This window comes from Oncorhynchus gorbuscha, linkage group LG12, assembly GCF_021184085.1.
Source record: "Oncorhynchus gorbuscha isolate QuinsamMale2020 ecotype Even-year linkage group LG12, OgorEven_v1.0, whole genome shotgun sequence".
NCBI lineage: Eukaryota > Metazoa > Chordata > Actinopteri > Salmoniformes > Salmonidae > Oncorhynchus > Oncorhynchus gorbuscha.
In genome coordinates, this window is record NC_060184.1 from 56,975,217 (window position 1) to 56,995,919 (window position 20,703).

The window sequence follows — 20,703 nt, forward strand, 5'->3', positions numbered from 1 at the left end:
ACTGGTAACTATTATAACCACCGACTAGTAACTATTACTGTAGAACCACCGACTGGTAACTATTATAACCACCGACTAGTAACTATTACTGTAGAACCACTGACTAGTAACTATTATTGTAGAACCACTGACTAGTAACTATTATTGTAGAACCACTGACTCGTACCTATTACGGTAGAACCAGTGACTAGTAACTATTATAACCACCGACATGTAACTATTACATTAGAACCACCGACTAGTAACTATTACATTAGAACCACCGACTAGTAACTATTACATTAGAACCACCGACTAGTAACTATTACATTAGAACCACCGACTAGTAACTATTATAACCACCGACATGTAACTATTACATTAGAACCACCGACTAGTAACTATTACATTAGAACCACCGACTAGTAGCTATTACATTAGAACCACCGACTAGTAACTATTATAACCACCGACTAGTAACTATTATAACCACCGACTAGTAACTATTACTGTAGAACCACTGACTAGTAACTATTACAATAGAAACACTGATTAGTACCTATTACTCTAGAAACACTGATTAGTAACTATTACTCTAGAAACACTGACAAGTAACTATTACTGTAGAAACACTGGAAAATAACTATTAAATTAAATTACATTTTATTGCTCACATACACGTGTTTAGCAGATGTTATTGCGTGTGTAGCGAATTGCTAAATATTACTGTAGAAACACAATAGTAACTTACTGTAGAAACACTGAATAGTAACTATTGCTGTAGAAACACAGCATAGTACATATTACTGTAGAAACACTGACTAATAGCTATTACTGTAGAACCACTGAATAGTAACTATTACTGTTGAACCACTGACTAGTAACTATTACTGTTGAACCACTGACTAGTAACTATTACTGTTGAACCACTGACACGTAACTATTACTGTAGAACCACTGACACGTAACTATTACTGTAGAAACACTGACTAGTAAATATTACTGTCGAACCACTGACTAGTATATATTACTGTAGAAACACTGAATAGTAACTATTAAATTAAATTCAGTTTTATTGACAAGTAACTATTACTGTAGAACCACTGACACGTAACTATTACTGTTGAACCACTGACTAGTAACTATTACTGTAGAACCACTGACTAGTAACTATTACTGTAGAACCACTGACTAGTAACTATTACTGTAGAACCACTGACTAGTAACTATTACTGTTGAACCACTGACTAGTAACTATTACTGTTGAACCACTGGCTAGTAACTATTACTGTAGAACCACTGACACGTAACTATTACTGTAGAACCACTGACACGTAACTATTACTGTTGAACCACTGACTAGTAACTATTACTGTAGAACCACTGACTAGTAACTATTACTGTAGAACCACTGACTAGTAACTATTACTGTAGAACCACTGACTAGTAACTATTACTGTTGAACCACTGACTAGTATATGTTACTGTAGAACCACTGACTAGTATATGTTACTGTAGAACCACTGACTAGTAACTATTACTGTAGAACCACTGACTAGTAACTATTACTGTTGAACCACTGACTAGTAACTATTACTGTAGAACCACTGACTGGTAACTATTACTGTTGAACCACTGACTAGTATATGTTACTGTAGAACCACTGACTAGTAACTATTACTGTAGAACCACTGACTAGTAACTATTACTGTAGAACCACTGACTAGTAACTATTACTGTTGAACCACTGACTAGTAACTATTACTGTAGAACCACTGACACGTAACTATTACTGTTGAACCACTGACTAGTAACTATTACTGTTGAACCACTGACTAGTAACTATTACTGTAGAACCACTGACTAATAACTATTACTGTTGAACCACTGACTAGTATATATTACTGTAGAACCACTGACTAGTAACTATTACTGTAGAACCACTGACTAGTAACTATTACTGTTGAACCACTGACTAGTAACTATTACTGTAGAACCACTGACACGTAACTATTCCTGTTGAACCACTGACTAGTAACTATTACTGTAGAACCACTGACTAGTAACTATTACTGTAGAACCACTGACTAGTAACTATTACTGTAGAACCACTGACTAGTAACTATTACTGTTGAACCACTGACTAGTAACTATTACTGTAGAACCACTGACTAGTAACTATTACTGTTGAACCACTGACTAGTAACTATTACTGTTGAACCACTGACTAGTAACTATTACTGTTGAACCAATGACACGTAACTATTACTGTAGAACCACTGACACATAACTATTATTGTTGAACCACTGACTAGTAACTATTACTGTAGAACCACTGACTAGTAACTATTATTGTAGAACCACTGACTCGTACCTATTACGGTAGAACCACTGACTAGTAACTATTATAATCACCGACATGTAACTATTACTGTAGAACCACTGACTAGTAACTATTACTGTTGAACCACTGACTAGTAACTATTACTGTTGAACCACTGACTAGTAACTATTACTGTTGAACCACTGACACGTAACTATTACTGTAGAACCACTGACACGTAACTATTATTGTTGAACCACTGACTAGTAACTATTACTGTAGAACCACTGACACGTAACTATTATTGTTGAACCACTGACTAGTAACTATTACTGTCATGTTTTGTCATTTATTATCATGTCTTGTCCCTGTGCTTCCCATTCTATTCGTTTCCCTCTGCTGGTCTTATTAGGTTCTTTCCCTCTTTCTATCCCTCTCTCTCCCCCTCCCTCTCTCACTCTCTCGCTCTCTCTTCTCTCTATCATTCCGTTCCTGCTCCCAGCTGTTCCTATTCCCCTAATCATCATTTAGTCTTCCCACACCTGTTCCCGATCCTTTTCCCTGATTAGAGTCCCTATTTCTCTCCTTGTTTCCCGTACCTGCCCTGTCGGTTCCTTGTCTAGAATTCACCGTGCTGTGTTTGTGTATCGCCCTGTCGTGTCGTGTTTTCCTCAGATGCTGCGTGGTGAGCAGGTGTCTGAGTCTGTTTGGTTCAAGTGCCTTCCCGAGGCAACCTGCTGTTCACTTGCAGTTCTCGATCAAGTCTCCAGTCTGTTCTCGTCTTTACGTGTAGTATTATGCTTTTTGTTTTGTAAAGTTTATTCTGGATTAAATACTCTGTTTTCGCCAAGTCGCTTTTGGGTCCTCATTCACCTGCATGACAGAAGGATCCGACCAAGGAATGGACCCAGCGACTACAGACGCTCGTAACACTGCCGTCGAGATCCAAGGAGCCATGCTCGGCAGACACGAGCAGGAATTGTCTGCTGCTCGCCATGCCGTGAAGAGCCTGGCCGCTCAGGTTTCCGACCTCTCTGGACAGTTCCAGAGTCTTCGTCTCGTGCCACCTGTTACTTCCTGGCCTGCCGAGCCTCCAGAACCTAGGGTTAATAACCCACCTTGCTACTCCGGGCAGCCCACTGAGTGCCGCTCCTTTCTCACCCAGTGTGAGATTGTGTTCTCTCTCCAACCCAACACATACTCTAGAGAGAGAGCTCGGGTTGCTTACGTCATTTCACTCCTTACTGGCCGGGCCCGAGAGTGGGGCACAGCTATCTGGGAGGCAAGGGCTGATTGTTCTAACAATTACCAGAACTTTAAAGAGGAGATGATTCGGGTTTTTGACCGTTCAGTTTTTGGTGGGGAGGCTTCTAGGGTCCTGGCTTCCCTATGCCAAGGTGATCGATCCATAACGGATTACTCTATAGAGTTTCGTACTCTTGCTGCCTCTAGTGACTGGAACGAGCCGGCGCTGCTCGCTCGTTTTCTGGAGGGACTCCACACAGTGGTCAAAGATGAGATTCTCTCTCGGGAGGTTCCTTCCAGTGTGGACTCTTTGATTGCTCTCGCCATCCGCATAGAACGACGGGTAGATCTTCGTTACCAGGCTCGTGGAAGAGAGCTCGCATCAACGGTGTTTCCCTGCTCCGCATCGCAACCATCTCCCTCCTCTGGCTCTGAGACTGAGCCCATGCAGCTGGGAGGGATTCGCATCTCGACTAAGGAGAGGGAACGGAGGATCACCAACCGCCTGTGCCTCTATTGCGGATTTGATGGACATTTTGTTAATTCATGTCCAGTAAGAGGCCAGAGCCCATCAGTAAGCGGAGGGCTACTGGTGAGCGCTACTACTCAGGTCTCTTCATCTAGATCTTGTACTACTATGTCGGTCCATCTACGCTGGACCGGTTCGGGTGCTACATGCAGTGCCTTGATTGACTCTGGGGCTGAGGGTTGTTTCATGGACGAAGCATGGGTTCGGAAACATAACATTCCTTTCAGACAGTTAGACAAGCCTACGCCCATGTTTGCCTTAGATGGTAGTCATCTTCCCAGTATCAGATTTGAGACACTACCTTTAACTCTCACAGTATCTGGTAACCACAGTGAGACTATTTCTTTTTTGATTTTTCGTTCACCTTTCACACCTGTTGTTTTGGGTCATCCCTGGCTAGTATGTCATAATCCTTCTATTAATTGGTCTTGTAATTCTATCCTATCCTGGAACGTATCTTGTCATGTGAAGTGCTTAATGTCTGCCATCCCTCCCATTTCTTCTGTCCCCACTTCTCAGGAGGAACCTGGCGATTTGACAGGAGTGCCGGAGGAATATCATGATCTGCGCACGGTCTTCAGTCGGTCCCGAGCCAACTCCCTTCCTCCTCACCGGTCGTATGATTGTAGTATTGATCTCCTTCCGGGGACCACTCCTCCTCGGGGTAGACTATACTCTCTGTCGGCTCCCGAACGTAAGGCTCTCGAGGATTATTTATCTGTGTCTCTTGACGCCGGTACCATAGTGCCTTCTTCCTCTCCGGCCGGGGCGGGGTTCTTTTGTTAAGAAGAAGGACGGTACTCTGCGCCCCTGCGTGGATTATCGAGGGCTGAATGACATAACGGTTAAGAATCGTTATCCGCTTCCCCTTATGTCATCAGCCTTCGAGATTCTGCAGGGAGCCAGGTGCTTTACTAAGTTGGACCTTCGTAACGCTTACCATCTCGTGCGCATCAGAGAGGGGGGACGAGTGGAAAACGGCGTTTAACACTCCGTTAGGGCATTTTGAGTACCGGGTTCTGCCTTTTGGTCTCGCCAATGCGCCAGCTGTTTTTCAGGCATTAGTTAATGATGTTCTGAGAGACATGCTGAACATCTTTGTTTTTGTCTATCTTGACGATATCCTGATTTTTTCACCGTCACTCGAGATTCATGTTCAGCACGTTCGACGTGTTCTACAGCGCCTTTTAGAGAATTGTCTCTACGTAAAGGCTGAGAAGTGCTCTTTTCATGTCTCCTCCGTTACTTTTCTCGGTTCCGTTATTTCCGCTGAAGGCATTCAGATGGATTCCGCTAAGGTCCAAGCTGTCAGTGATTGGCCCGTTCCAAGGTCACGTGTCGAGTTGCAGCGCTTTTTAGGTTTCGCTAATTTCTATCGGCGTTTCATTCGTAATTTCGGTCAAGTTGCTGCCCCTCTCACAGCTCTTACTTCTGTCAAGACGTGTTTTAAGTGGTCCGGTTCCGCCCAGGGAGCTTTTGATCTTCTAAAAGAACGTTTTACGTCCGCTCCTATCCTCGTTACTCCTGACGTCACTAGACAATTCATTGTCGAGGTTGACGCTTCAGAGGTAGGCGTGGGAGCCATTCTATCCCAGCGCTTCCAGTCTGACGATAAGGTTCATCCTTGCGCTTATTTTTCTCATCGCCTGTCGCCATCTGAGCGCAACTATGATGTGGGTAACCGTGAACTGCTCGCCATCCGCTTAGCCCTAGGCGAATGGCGACAGTGGTTGGAGGGGGCGACCGTTCCTTTTGTCGTTTGGACAGACCATAAGAACCTTGAGTACATCCGTTCTGCCAAACGACTTAATGCCCGTCAAGCTCGTTGGGCGTTGTTTTTCGCTCGTTTCGAGTTTGTGATTTCTTACCGTCCGGGTAGCAAGAACACCAAGCCTGATGCCTTATCCCTTCTGTTTAGTTCTTCTGTGGCTTCTACTGATCCCGAGGGGATTCTTCCTTATGGGCGTGTTGTCGGGTTGACAGTCTGGGGAATTGAAAGACAGGTTAAGCAAGCACTCACGCACACTGCGTCGCCGCGCGCTTGTCCTAGTAACCTCCTTTTCGTTCCTGTTTCCACTCGTCTGGCTGTTCTTCAGTGGGCTCACTCTGCCAAGTTAGCTGGTCATCCCGGTGTTCGAGGCACTCTTGCGTCTATTCGCCAGCGCTTTTGGTGGCCGACTCAGAAGCGTGACACGCGCCGTTTCGTGGCTGCTTGTTCGGACTGCGCGCAGACTAAGTCGGGTAACTCTCCTCCTGCCGGTCGTCTCAGACCGCTCCCCATTCCTTCTCGACCATGGTCTCACATCGCCCTAGACTTCATTACTGTAGAACCACTGACTAGTAACTATTATTGTAGAACCACTGACTCGTACCTATTACGGTAGAACCACTGACTAGTAACTATTATAATCACCGACATGTAACTATTACATTAGAACCACCGACTAGTAACTATTACTGTAGAACCACTGACTAGTAACTATTATAACCACCGACTAGTAACTATTACTGTAGAACCACCGACTGGTAACTATTATAACCACCGACTAGTAACTATTACTGTAGAACCACTGACTAGTAACTATTATTGTAGAACCACTGACTCGTACCTATTACGGTAGAACCACTGACTAGTAACTATTATTGTAGAACCACTGACTCGTACCTATCACGGTAGAACCACCGACTAGTAACTATTATAACCACCGACATGTAACTATTACATTAGAACCACCGACTAGTAACTATTATAACCACCGACTAGTAACTATTACTGTAGAACCACCGACTAGTAACTATTATAACCACCGACTAGTAACTATTACTGTAGAACCACTGACTAGTAACTATTACAATAGAAACACTGATTAGTAACTATTACTCTAGAAACACTGATTAGTAACTATTACTCTAGAAACACTGACAAGTAACTATTACTGTAGAAACACTGGAAAATAACTATTAAATTAAATTACATTTTATTGCTCACATACACGTGTTTAGCAGATGTTATTGCGTGTGTAGCGAATTGCTAAATATTACTGTAGAAACACAATAGTAACTTACTGTAGAAACACTGAATAGTAACTATTGCTGTAGAAACACAGCATAGTACATATTACTGTAGAAACACTGACTAATAGCTATTACTGTAGAACCACTGAATAGTAACTATTAAATTAAATTCAGTTTTATTGACAAGTAACTATTACTGTAGAACCACTGACTAGTAACTATTACTGTTGAACCACTGACTAGTAACTATTACTGTAGAACCACTGACTAGTAACTATTACTGTAGAACCACTGACTAGTAACTATTACTGTTGAACCACTGACTAGTAACTATTACTGTTGAACCACTGACACGTAACTATTACTGTTGAACCACTGACTAGTAACTATTACTGTAGAACCACTGACTAGTAACTATTACTGTAGAACCACTGACTAGTAATTATTACTGTAGAACCACTGACTAGTAACTATTACTGTTGAACCACTGACTAGTAACTATTACTGTAGAACCACTGACTAGTAACTATTACTGTTGAACCACTGACTAGTAACTATTACTGTAGAACCACTGACTAGTAACTATTACTGTTGAACCACTGACACGTAACTATTACTGTAGAACCACTGACTAGTAACTATTACTGTAGCACCACTGACTAGTAACTATTACTGTTGAACCACTGACTAGTAACTATTACTGTTGAACCACTGACACGTAACTATTACTGTAGAACCACTGACTAGTAACTATTACTGTAGAACCACTGACTAGTAACTATTACTGTTGAACCACTGACTAGTAACTATTACAATAGAAACACTGATTAGTAACTATTACTCTAGAAACACTGATTAGTAACTATTACTCTAGAAACACTGACAGGTAACTATTACTGTAGAAACACTGGAAAATAACTATTAAATTAAATTACATTTTATTGCTCACATACACGTGTTTAGCAGATGTTATTGCGTGTGTAGCGAATTGCTAAATATTACTGTAGAAACACAATAGTAACTTACTGTAGAAACACTGAATAGTAACTATTGCTGTAGAAACACAGCATAGTACATATTACTGTAGAAACACTGACTAATAGCTATTACTGTAGAACCACTGAATAGTAACTATTAAATTAAATTCAGTTTTATTGACAAGTAACTATTACTGTAGAACCACTGACTAGTAACTATTACTGTTGAACCACTGACTAGTAACTATTACTGTAGAACCACTGACTAGTAACTATTACTGTAGAACCACTGACTAGTAACTATTACTGTTGAACCACTGACTAGTAACTATTACTGTTGAACCACTGACACGTAACTATTACTGTTGAACCACTGACTAGTAACTATTACTGTAGAACCACTGACTAGTAACTATTACTGTAGAACCACTGACTAGTAACTATTACTGTAGAACCACTGACTTGTAACTATTACTGTTGAACCACTGACTAGTAACTATTACTGTAGAACCACTGACTAGTAACTATTACTGTTGAACCACTGACTAGTAACTATTACTGTAGAACCACTGACTAGTAACTATTACTGTTGAACCACTGACACGTAACTATTACTGTAGAACCACTGACTAGTAACTATTACTGTAGCACCACTGACTAGTAACTATTACTGTTGAACCACTGACTAGTAACTATTACTGTTGAACCACTGACACGTAACTATTACTGTAGAACCACTGACTAGTAACTATTACTGTAGAACCACTGACTAGTAACTATTACTGTTGAACCACTGACTAGTAACTATTACAATAGAAACACTGATTAGTAACTATTACTCTAGAAACACTGATTAGTAACTATTACTCTAGAAACACTGACAAGTAACTATTACTGTAGAAACACTGGAAAATAACTATTAAATTAAATTACATTTTATTGCTCACATACACGTGTTTAGCAGATGTTATTGCGTGTGTAGCGAATTGCTAAATATTACTGTAGAAACACAATAGTAACTTACTGTAGAAACACTGAATAGTAACTATTGCTGTAGAAACACAGCATAGTACATATTACTGTAGAAACACTGACTAATAGCTATTACTGTAGAACCACTGAATAGTAACTATTAAATTAAATTCAGTTTTATTGACAAGTAACTATTACTGTAGAACCACTGACTAGTAACTATTACTGTTGAACCACTGACTAGTAACTATTACTGTAGAACCACTGACTAGTAACTATTACTGTAGAACCACTGACTAGTAACTATTACTGTTGAACCACTGACTAGTAACTATTACTGTTGAACCACTGACACGTAACTATTACTGTTGAACCACTGACTAGTAACTATTACTGTAGAACCACTGACTAGTAACTATTACTGTAGAACCACTGACTAGTAACTATTACTGTAGAACCACTGACTAGTAACTATTACTGTTGAACCACTGACTAGTAACTATTACTGTAGAACCACTGACTAGTAACTATTACTGTTGAACCACTGACTAGTAACTATTACTGTAGAACCACTGACTAGTAACTATTACTGTTGAACCACTGACACGTAACTATTACTGTAGAACCACTGACTAGTAACTATTACTGTAGCACCACTGACTAGTAACTATTACTGTTGAACCACTGACTAGTAACTATTACTGTTGAACCACTGACACGTAACTATTACTGTAGAACCACTGACTAGTAACTATTACTGTAGAACCACTGACTAGTAACTATTACTGTTGAACCACTGACACGTAACTATTACTGTAGAACCACTGACTAGTAACTATTACTGTAGAACCACTGACTAGTAACTATTACTGTAGAACCACTGACTAGTAACTATTACTGTTGAACCACTGACTAGTATATATTACTGTAGAAACACTGAATAGTAACTATTACTGTTGAACCACTGGCTCGTAACTATTACATTAGTTCAAATAAAATTGTATTGGTCACACACGTGTTTAGCAGATTTTATTGTGGGTTTAGCGAATTGTTAATATTACTGTAGAAACAATGAATAGTAAATATTACTGTAGAAACACTGAATAGTAAATATTACTGTAGAAACACGGCATAGGATATATTACTGTAGAAAAACTGACTAGTAACTATTACCGGAGAAACACTGAGTAGTACATATGACTGTAGAAACACTGCATAGTACCTATTACTGTACAAACACTGAATAGTAACTATTACTGTAGAACCACTGCATAGTAACAATTACTGTAGAAACACTGAATAGTACCTATTACTGTAGAAACACTGAATAGTAACTATTACTGTAAAAACACTGAATAGTAACTATTACGGTAGAACCACTGCATAGTAACTTTGTCAAGGGATCTTCATAATCTCCAAATCAATATCAGTATCTCCAAATCAATATCATAAATCAGATGAGATTAGTGACACCAAAACTAAATCACAAAACCTTAGTCAGGATGAGGCAGGTTGACATATACAATGTTCTCTCTTCCCAGAAATGCTGTGGTGTGTAATATTGAGCTGTCCCCTTTCCTTCTCCCTGGGAAGGACATCTAAGTGCTAATCCTGGTCTCCAGACTAGTGAAGGTCTTATAGCTTCAGTGACGCTCCGCTGTCGGTCTGTCGTCTACCTTCGCTTAGCCAGGGCTTAAAAAGTGAGCAGGCAGCATTGTTATAAATACACGTGCACACACACACACCCACCCACCCACCCACACAAACACCCACCAACCCACCCACACACACACACACACACACACACACACACACACACACACACACACACACACACACACACACACACACACACACACACACACACACACACACACACACACACACACACACACACACACACACACACACACACACACACACACACACACACACACACACCCAGCCCTCTCAGCAATCCCCTCCAAGCTCCACAACCTTTACCTTCAAACCCTGATGCAGTAAATAAATACACCAGAAAGCAGCTTGGGGTTTTAACTCTCTCTCGCCCTCCGGATCACCGGGCTACCACAGACGTGTAAAGAGATCTGGTAGACACACAGACAGCAAAACCATAACTCCTGTTTCAAAGGACCAGGAGAAGCTGCAGGTGTACTGTCTGCACTCAGACTGTTGTTGCCACTTCTGATGGGAAGTCTTAAGACCATAAGGCTCCTGAGACTCAAGTAAGGTAAAAAACTTCTTTAGGGAGTGAAAAGAGATTGAATATTAAGTGGGATTTATTTCTGATTGACATTTTGGATGGGATTTCTGATAGGGAAAGAGGGGGGGTTACATAAGTAGACAGGGACAGTAGGAGGTGAAAAACATACTATTTTCTCAGTACTTTATTAGATACGTAAACAGAAATAACAACCCCGGTAAATCGCAAAGTAATTATCTTCCAGGCGAGCGAGGCTAAATTCACGGAGCTGTTTAGCGTTTCAGCCGAATGGGGCACGCTGCGGCCACCAGCCGCCTCAGTTCATTAGTTTAATTGGCTGTATAACATGGGCATGCTCACTCACCACCACAAACTCATCTCTCTCCTCAATGGGGGTAAATGGCACATTACTAAGTCAGAATTATGTGGTACAAAAGGCCTTTGTCCACTCACACCGCCGACGAGCAGACTAAGCAGGCTGAGGCTTCATAAATTGGCTGATAGAGTGGTGAGGAGAGGACCATAGAGTCATTATAGACTAGCTAGGTGATGTGGAAGTAAGACAATGGATGCATCCCAAAAGGCACCTTTATAATGGACTACTTTTAACCAGGGCCCATAGGGAAGCATTTGAGATGCAGCCTATCTAGTGTAGCAACTGATCTTAGATCAGTGTTTTACTTTAGTTCAAGGGCTTTATAATGAACCCAGATTGTGCTGATGCTGATTAGTCATCTGTATTCAGTACAGTGTCTCATGATTGGGCATACAATTGGGCTTTTTAGTGATTTGATCACCATTAATAAAGGTGCCCTCATTCTTAATGGTAAATGCATTACCACACTTTCACATGTTGTCTGTCTCATATGCTACTGGACATTTGCTAAGATGCTCACCACTCACTCCTTTCAAACTAGTAGGCATTATTTAAGATGTATTGAGTCTTCCACCAGTACATTTACTTTCAGTAATTCCCAGACGTCCTGCTTATTCCCTACAGGAATATTTCAGCCAAGATTTCTGGAAAATCTGGGAAAAGTTATCAGAATTGTACAACTCTACAGGCAAGTCTGTTAGAGCATCCCTCCTTTCATCTGCTCCTACGCAGACGCTTTGCCTGTTGATTGGGAGAGAGTTGAGGAGTTGAGCAGAGGAGACTGAGCGACAGAGACCACCTGTTCCCATCTACTGACTTTAATTGAATAATAATGCAATCAGGATCCATTTACGCAGCGCAATTATGTCTGCGTCTTGTTTACAGTTCACAGTGGTCACAGAAGGAGATCTCATTATTGAAATGGTGGCGGTGGCGCATCTGCGCGAGAGAGAGAGAGTGTGTGTGTCTCTCCCCTATCCAAGTCCCTCTCTCCCCTGCAGCTGCAAAGAACCAGTGGCTGCTGTGCTAGCAGCGCTGTGACAGCAGACACTGAGTGTTCCGTCTGGGCCGGAAGTCTGACCCTGCTCGTCTGGACGGTAATGAGACAGCCCTCGGCAGCTCACGCCTGATGTCCTGGAGGAAGAGCTGAGCAGTCCATTAACATCACCTGACTAACCAGTCTCTGTCACGTTATCTAGTTTGGGACATAATTGAAGGAGCTGATGAGGAAACAGTATGCATGGGACCATACTGAATAATATGTTGCAACAGTGATAGACAGTGTGGCCGCTTCTAAAGGCCAAAATCAAAGGACCACTTTGAAGCAGAAAACAAACAGTTTACGCTAGTTTGTCAGGAGGCTTTATCCAATATCCAAATCATTGACGTTTATAGTCATTCAATCATATTGTTTATTATATTTACAATATCTAATATCGGTATTTCATCTTTCTCTCTTTCTTTTCTGAGCCAAAGCTAAGGCTGTATACTGTAGGAATCTGACGCTCAATTCTCAAAGGTCAAGCCTATTTCTAGTTCAACAACATCATGCTAGTTTCTCAGGAATGGCAATAGAATCAAAGTCCTGAGTGAGTTATCTTAATGAAATGACAACAGCAACCTTCAATGACAGAGGCCCACATGATATCCCATATCATTTCTTTCATCAGTATTTTCACCTCTTTCCTTTGTGTTTCTTCCACTGTGTGATGGGGTCCCAAATGGAACCCTATGCCCTATATAGTGCACTACTTTTAGCCGTACTGGCCATTTGGGACATACGTTTATGTTACCGTGACTTTGGGGGTGTGCACTGTGCCAATCCATTGGTGTACATGTAGGACCCATGTTATGAATTCGCTTTTAGTTTTGATTGTATTGGCCAGTTCCTGCTGATTGTGAATAACTATAAACTCTGATATATTCAGCATCATGCTCTTGTCATCACTATTCTTCACCGAGGAGGGTCAAAAGCCTAAATAGATATAGTCGCTAGAAGGATTTATTTCTCCCCCAAAAAGTCACCTTCAAACCAGAGGACGTCTGAAGTCCATTGTGGCCCGTGGATAGAACTCGTAACATAGAACTCAGAATAAAAGGAACGTGTAGAACACAGACTATACAGCCTCCAGTCAAGAACAAACCGCTTTCCACTTTCATCCTTTCCTTTTCTATGTTCATTGTCTCCTTGGAGCTGTAAAATAGCACTCACATTGGTAAGGGACAAGTATTTCAGAAATTGAAAACACAAAAGGAAGAAGAAAGATTTTTTTAAAAGAGGCCGAGAGACATCACAGTCACTCACAATGACAGCCGTGAGCGACAGAGCTGGCGAGAGAACGGACAGAGAGAGACAGACGGAGAGAGAGAGACGGAGAGAGAGAGAGAGACAGAGAGAGACAGACGGAGAGAGACGGAGAGACAGAGAGAGAGAGACGGAGAGAGAGAGAGAGAGAGAGACTGAGAGAGACAGAGAGAGAGAGAGAGAGAGGGAGAGAGAGAGAGAGAGAGAGAGAGAGAGAGAGAGAGAGAGAGAGAGAGAGAGAGAGAGAGAGAGAGAGAGAGAGAGAGAGATTTCAGAGGCGTCAAACTGAACAAAAGGATGCAGCGGACAGATCGGGACGAGGGGCTAGGGGCTAGCCTAGTAGGAGTACTGTAGTCTTTTCATACTGGGACAGGGAAGCTGGGCCCTAATAAGTCTAGCTTCTCAGAGTAGGAGTGCTGATCTAGGACCAGTTTTTCATTTCAGATCACAATGAACACTGTTATATGGACAGGTGGGGCCTGATCCTCGATCAGCAGTCAGGTTTACCTTCTGTCCGTGGCACTGAAAGGCACAACGTGGATCCCCAGAGGCCCGCCGACATTGGACACCTCTACCAGCTTTAGCATGTCACTGTGGGACAATGATGGATGAGGCAGGGGGTGAGAGGGACGGTGGGAGGGAGGAACGCATGTGTGAAATAAAAACAGAAACAGAAAAAATTGAGAATAACACAAAACAACAGGATAACATGACAGGTCTGGGAATGGAGCCTATATCTAGGAGCTAGGGAGATGCTACTGCAGTCACTCACTGGTCCAGTCCCAAATGACACTCGGTTCCCTTTGTAGCGCACTACTTTTGACCAGCGCCCATAGTGAATATTATAGGAAATAGGGTGCCATTTGGGATACGAGCCCTATGGAGATTGGCTTTGGCTCAGCTATGCCTCTTCTCTCATGAAGCCATCCATTATACAGTCAGGCTGAGGAACCAGAGGTCGATTAAAGACCCAAATGGAGACTCCAATTAAGTGATTAAGATCAGGTCTTTGTGGGCTCTGCAGTAAAACTAGCCCCGATGAATTGGAAATGTGGAGGGATGCTTCAGCCCTGCAAATAAAGCTGCGAAGGCGTACGGGTCACATTAATAATAGTTAAAAAATACATGGAAAATCACATGATGATGATAACACTGATGGTGGAGACATGCACTGAGTGTGAGGTGGTCTTGGACAATGCATCTGTAACTATGTAATAATGGTGTATATATTGAGTATAGAACATCTGATTCATGGACACGACAATGTTACGGAGTACTGTGATGAGTGAGTCTATATGGTGTATGCCTGTCATAAGAAGTGGTTATATTACAGGAAGAGAGAGAGTTGGGTGAGTCCATTCCTACCAGGAGGACGGTGGTGTGTAATGCACTTACTTCAGAGATAACGTTGGGGAGTGTTCCACACAGGAGTCTGCTCTCCCCACCGGCTCTATTCTCCCATTCCTCTCTTCCTGCTTCACCCTCTCCTCTTCCTCCTCCTCCTCCTAGGCAGACATAAAGAGTGAGTGTGAGAGAAAGAAAGAGAAAGAGAACAGGGTGACAGGGAACATCAAAGACTATACTGGCGGTGACCTAAGCTGTCCTACCGTCTGCGTCTCTGCATCTCATCTCTTCTTTCCTCCCTCCTTTCTAATCCAATTACAGGAGAAGGAGAGTAATGGTCTCTGTTTTAGCGTTGGGGCTCTCTCTCCGCAACATCCGACAGAGGACAGCCAAGCAACACTGAAGTGGCCGTAATCGATTACTCATACTCAATCAATGTGGATGGGGGGGGGGATGGGAGGAGGTAGCGGTTTGCCAGGTTCTTACAGTAATCTGATAAAGTGACGGGAGGATGAGACACAGGCCATTTGTTTCTTTCTCTCTCTCTCTCTCTCTCTCTCTCTCTCTCTCTCTCTCTCTCTCTCTCTCTCTCTCTCTCTCTCTCTCTCTCTCTCTCTCTCTCTCTCTCTCTCTCTCTCTCTCTCTCTCTCTCTCTCTCTCTCTCTCTCTCTCTCTCTCTCTCTCTCTCTCTCTCTCTCTCTCTCTCTCTCCATTTCATTTACCCTTCTCCCTGTTCTTCAGCCAGGGCCATTAGCCATTATACCTCTCTGTCTCCCTGTTTACAGACAGACTCAATATCAGACGGGTGGGGACCTTAGCATCCTCTGTGAGAAATAGGAAGTTCTTATACTGTATTAAAGAGATACATTCACAGTATTCATGATGCACGTAGATAACAATGTGGTGTTTTTACAGTGGTAAACATTCATGCACAGCTGATTCATACGGTAAGTGTAATGGTGATATTTCGATCAAGAAGGTATGTGGTGATTCTTTGTTATAATGATGACATTCTGGGGGGGGGGGTTAGTATGTCTAGACACTTAGCAGAGAGGGAGAAGACCTGAAATGGTTTGTTAGCCTCTGATATTAATATGCCTACTGCCCCACCCCTACACCTTCCCTCCTCGCTGAAATGTCAAGCACATCTAAATAACCGCTCTGTTCGCTCTCTCATTCTCTTTTTATGGAAATGCATTCAGCCCTTTCAAACTGTGAACCCCTGCGACACACGGGAGGGGTATAGAGGGGGTACTGGGGCCCGTCGGGAGACTCGTATTCTTATTTATACATTTCCGAAGGTGAAGATAGACTGACATGGGGTCATGACAATTTAATCAGAATAGCGACAGAATCCTGCTGCCAAGCAGCTGCTGTTTCCTCTATTAGGTGTTTCTATAAAAATGAGTCAATCACCTTTGTCCCCAATGCAAGGCCTCTGTTGTTTTTAATTATGCGTCATGACAGGTCTCATGTGCCTCCTTGCTTTTATTCATATGCTTTCTGTTGGAAAACAAGGGGGATACTGGCATACTGTACAGTGGGACCTCAACGGACCTGGCAACCCAAGGATACCTGGCAACCCGTGGAATGTTTACATAAACTATAAACAGAGGACTGAAGGATACCATAATGGTGGAGGTGAAGGGAAAAGAAGGGGGATACTGGCATACTGTACAGTGGGACCTCAACGGAACTGGCAACCCAATGATACCTGGCAACCCGTGGAATGCTGACATAAACCATAAACAGAGGACTGAAGGATAACATAATGGTGGAGGTGAAGGGAAAAGAAGGGGGATACTGGCATACTGTACAGTGGGACCTCAACGGAACCTGGCAACCCAAGGATACCTGGCAACCCGTGGAATGCTTACATAAACTATAAACAGAGGACTGAAGGATAACATAATAGTGGAGGTGAAGGGAAAAGAAGGGAAGGAAGCATGTGATAATGGAAAAATAAATACAATCAGATATCCAAAAGTGGAATACTGAGGAGGAGAAAGGGAAATATATTGAAAAAATACAGTTCTAAAAAAAAAAGCCAGATAATTTGCATAGAGCATGTATGCAGGGGAAGACGAATGGCGGAGTACTCTTTGCTTGTTGCCTTTGACAATAGGGTTTAGATGGCTGGGTTGAAGCCGAGGAAGAGGTGGTGATTCACATTTATCATTACTGACACTGACAAGTAATTAACTCCCATAACAGTTGCTCTCGGTGACAAGCCTTGCTGTTTGTTGAGTGACATTTTTGTACGAAATGAATGTATCTCTGCTCTCGAGAATCTCTATCTAGTGGAAAGGGAGACCTGTCGAGCTGAGGCTGAGCTAAGCGGTAGAGGTGGAGGAGTGGAGTGGATGACGGGAGGAGACGAGGAGTGGAGGAGAGAGTGAGGTATCAGTGTGTGGAGTTCATTGGTGCACAGAGGTGAGGAGAGGTTTCTATCCATGGTTCACAACAGAGATAGGTAGCAAGATACCCACATGAAAAAAGTACTACACTATGGTATAAATAGAATAGTATTCACTGTAATGTTTTTGAAGACTTTACTGTAGTATTCACCGGACTAAAGTTATCAAAAACACGACAGCGAAAACTATTATTTACATTTAACTACAGAATAATTACTGACTTAAAAGAAAACGAGTAAATACTAAATTAATTGTAGCGTTTTTGCAGATTGTGGTATACTGTAGTATTTAATGTAGCATGCTGTGGTATTTATTGTGTTTTTGCAGACTATTATTTTTTTGCATAAATTATTGTAGTATTTACTAGTGTTTTTGTTGTGTCATGTTTTGTCTTATATTGTCTTGTCATTTTGCTTTTCCTTCTGTTCGTTTTCCCCCTGCTGGTCTTTTTAGGTTCGTTCCCCTTTTTCTCTCTCCCTCTCTCTCTCTCTTCTCTCTATCGTTACGTTCCTGCTCCCAGCTGTTCCTATTCCCCTAATCAATCATTTAGTCTTCCCACACCTGTTCCCTATCTTTTCCCCTGATTAGAGTCCCTATTTCTCCCCTTGTATTCCGTTTCTGCCCTGTCGGATCCTTGTATACTGTTCACCGTGCTGTGTCTTTGTATCGCCCTGTCGTGTCGTGTTTCCCTCAGATGCTGCGTGGTGAGCAGGTGTCTGAGTCTGCTACGGTCAAGTGCCTTCCCGAGGCAACCTGCAGTTCATTATCGAGTCTCCAGTCAGTTCTCGTGATTACGAGTGAAATAGTTTCTTATGCTTTATTTACCGCTCCGATTTGTCTAGGAGTATTGCTATTTCCTTAAACTGGATTAAAGACTCTGTTTTCGCCAAGTCGCTTTTGGGTCCTCATTCACCTGCATAACAGAAGGATCCGACCAAAGAATGGACCCAGCGACTACAGACGCTCGTAACACTGCCGTCGAGATCCAAGGAGCCATGCTCGGCAGACACGAGCAGGAATTGTCTGCTGCTCGTCATGCCATGGAGAACCTGGCCGCTCAGGTTTCCGACCTCTCTGGACAGTTCCAGAGTCTTCGTCTCGTGCCACCTGTTACTTCCTGGTCTGCCGAGCCTCCGGAACCTAGGGTTAATAACCCACCTTGCTACTCCGGGCAGCCCAAGGAGTGCCGCTCCTTTCTCACCCAGTGTGATATTGTGTTCTCTCTCCAACCCAACACATACTCTAGAGAAGCTCGGGTTGCTTACGTCATTTCACTCCTTACTGGCCGGGCTCGAGAGTGGGGCACAGCTATCTGGGAGGCAAGGGCTGATTGTTCAAACAAATACCAGAACTTTAAAGAGGAGATGATTCGGGTTTTTGACCGTTCAGTTTTTGGTAGGGAGGCTTCTAGGGCCCTGGCTTCCCTATGCCAAGGTGATCGATCCATAACGGATTACTCTATAGAGTTTCGCACTCTTGCTGCCTCTAGTGACTGGAACGAGCCGGCGCTGCTCGCTCGTTTTCTGGAGGGACTCCACGCAGTGGTCAAAGATGAGATTCTCTCCCGGGAGGTTCCTTCCAGTGTGGACTCTTTGATTGCTCTCGCCATCCGCATAGAACGACGGGTAGATCTTCGTCACCAAGCTCGTGGAAGAGAGCTCGCGTCAATGTTTCCCTGCTCCGCATCGCAACCATCTCCCTCCTCTGGCTCAGAGACTGAGCCCATGCAGCTGGGAGGTATTCGCATCTCGACTAAGGAGAGGAACGGAGGATCACCAACCGCCTGTGCCTCTATTGCGGATTTGATGGACATTTTGTCAATTCATGTCCAGTAAAAGCCAGAGCTCATCAGTAAGCGGAGGCTACTGGTGAGCGCTACTACTCAGGTCTCTCCATCTAGATCCTGTACTACTATGTCGGTCCATCTACGCTGGACCGGTTCGGGTGCTACATGCAGTGCCTTGATAGACTCTGGGGCTGAGGGTTGTTTCATGGACGAAGCATGGGCTCCGGCATGACATTCCTTTCAGACAGTTAGACAAGCCTACGCCCATGTTCGCCTTAGATGGTAGTCATCTTCCCAGTATCAGATTTGAGACACTACCTTTAACCCTCACAGTATCTGGTAACCACAGTGAGACTATTTCTTTTTTTGATTTTTCGTTCACCTTTTACACCTGTTGTTTTGGGTCATCCCTGGTTAGTATGTCATAATCCTTCTATTAATTGGTCTAGTAATTCTATCCTATCCTGGAACGTTTCTTGTCATGTGAAGTGTTTAATGTCTGCCATCCCTCCCATTTCTTCTGTCCCCACTTCTCAGGAGGAACCTGGCGATTTGACAGGAGTGCCGGAGGAATATCATGATCTGCGCACGGTCTTCAGTCGAGAGCCAACTCCCTTCCTCCTCACCGGTCGTATGATTGTAGTATTGATCTCCTTCCGGGGACCACTCCTCCTCGTAGACTATACTCTCTGTCGGCTCCCGAACGTAAGGCTCTCGAGGATTATTTGTCTGTGTCTCTTGACGCCGGTACCATAGTGCCTTCTTCCTCTCCGGCCGGGGCGGGGTTTTTTTGTTAAGAAAAAGGACGGTACTCTGCGCCCCTGCGTGGATATCGAGGGCTGAATGACATAACGGTTAAGAATCGTTATCCGCTTCCCCTTATGTCATCAGCCTTCGAGATTCTGCAGGGAGCCAGGTGCTTTACTAAGTTGGACCTTCGTAACGCTTACCATCTCGTGCGCATCAGAGAGGGGACGAGTGGAAAACGGCGTTTAACACTCCGTTAGGGCATTTTGAGTACCGGGTTCTGCCGTTTGGTCTCGCCAATGCGCCAGCTGTTTTTCAGGCATTAGTTAATGATGTTCTGAGAGACATGCTGAACATCTTTGTTTTTGTCTACCTTGACGATATCCTGATTTTTTCACCGTCACTCGAGATTCATGTTCAGCACGTTCGACGTGTTCTCCAGCGCCTTTTAGAGAATTGTCTCTACGTGAAGGCTGAGAAATGCT

General features: G+C 43.1%; 1 protein-coding gene across 3 annotated transcripts in view; it reads right to left on the bottom strand.

Moving 5' to 3' along the window:
- LOC123991147 (partitioning defective 3 homolog) overlaps window positions 1-20,703 on the bottom strand; it is a 625,449-nt gene that overhangs the window by 333,596 nt on the left and 271,150 nt on the right. For all 3 annotated transcript variants that reach the window (XM_046292394.1, XM_046292392.1, XM_046292393.1), the window contains exons 6-7: window positions 15,320-15,429; window positions 14,432-14,515 (exon numbers count right to left, since the gene is read on the bottom strand). In XM_046292394.1, coding sequence (XP_046148350.1) covers window positions 14,432-14,515; window positions 15,320-15,429 — 194 coding nt within the window. The remainder of the gene's footprint in view (window positions 1-14,431; window positions 14,516-15,319; window positions 15,430-20,703) is intronic.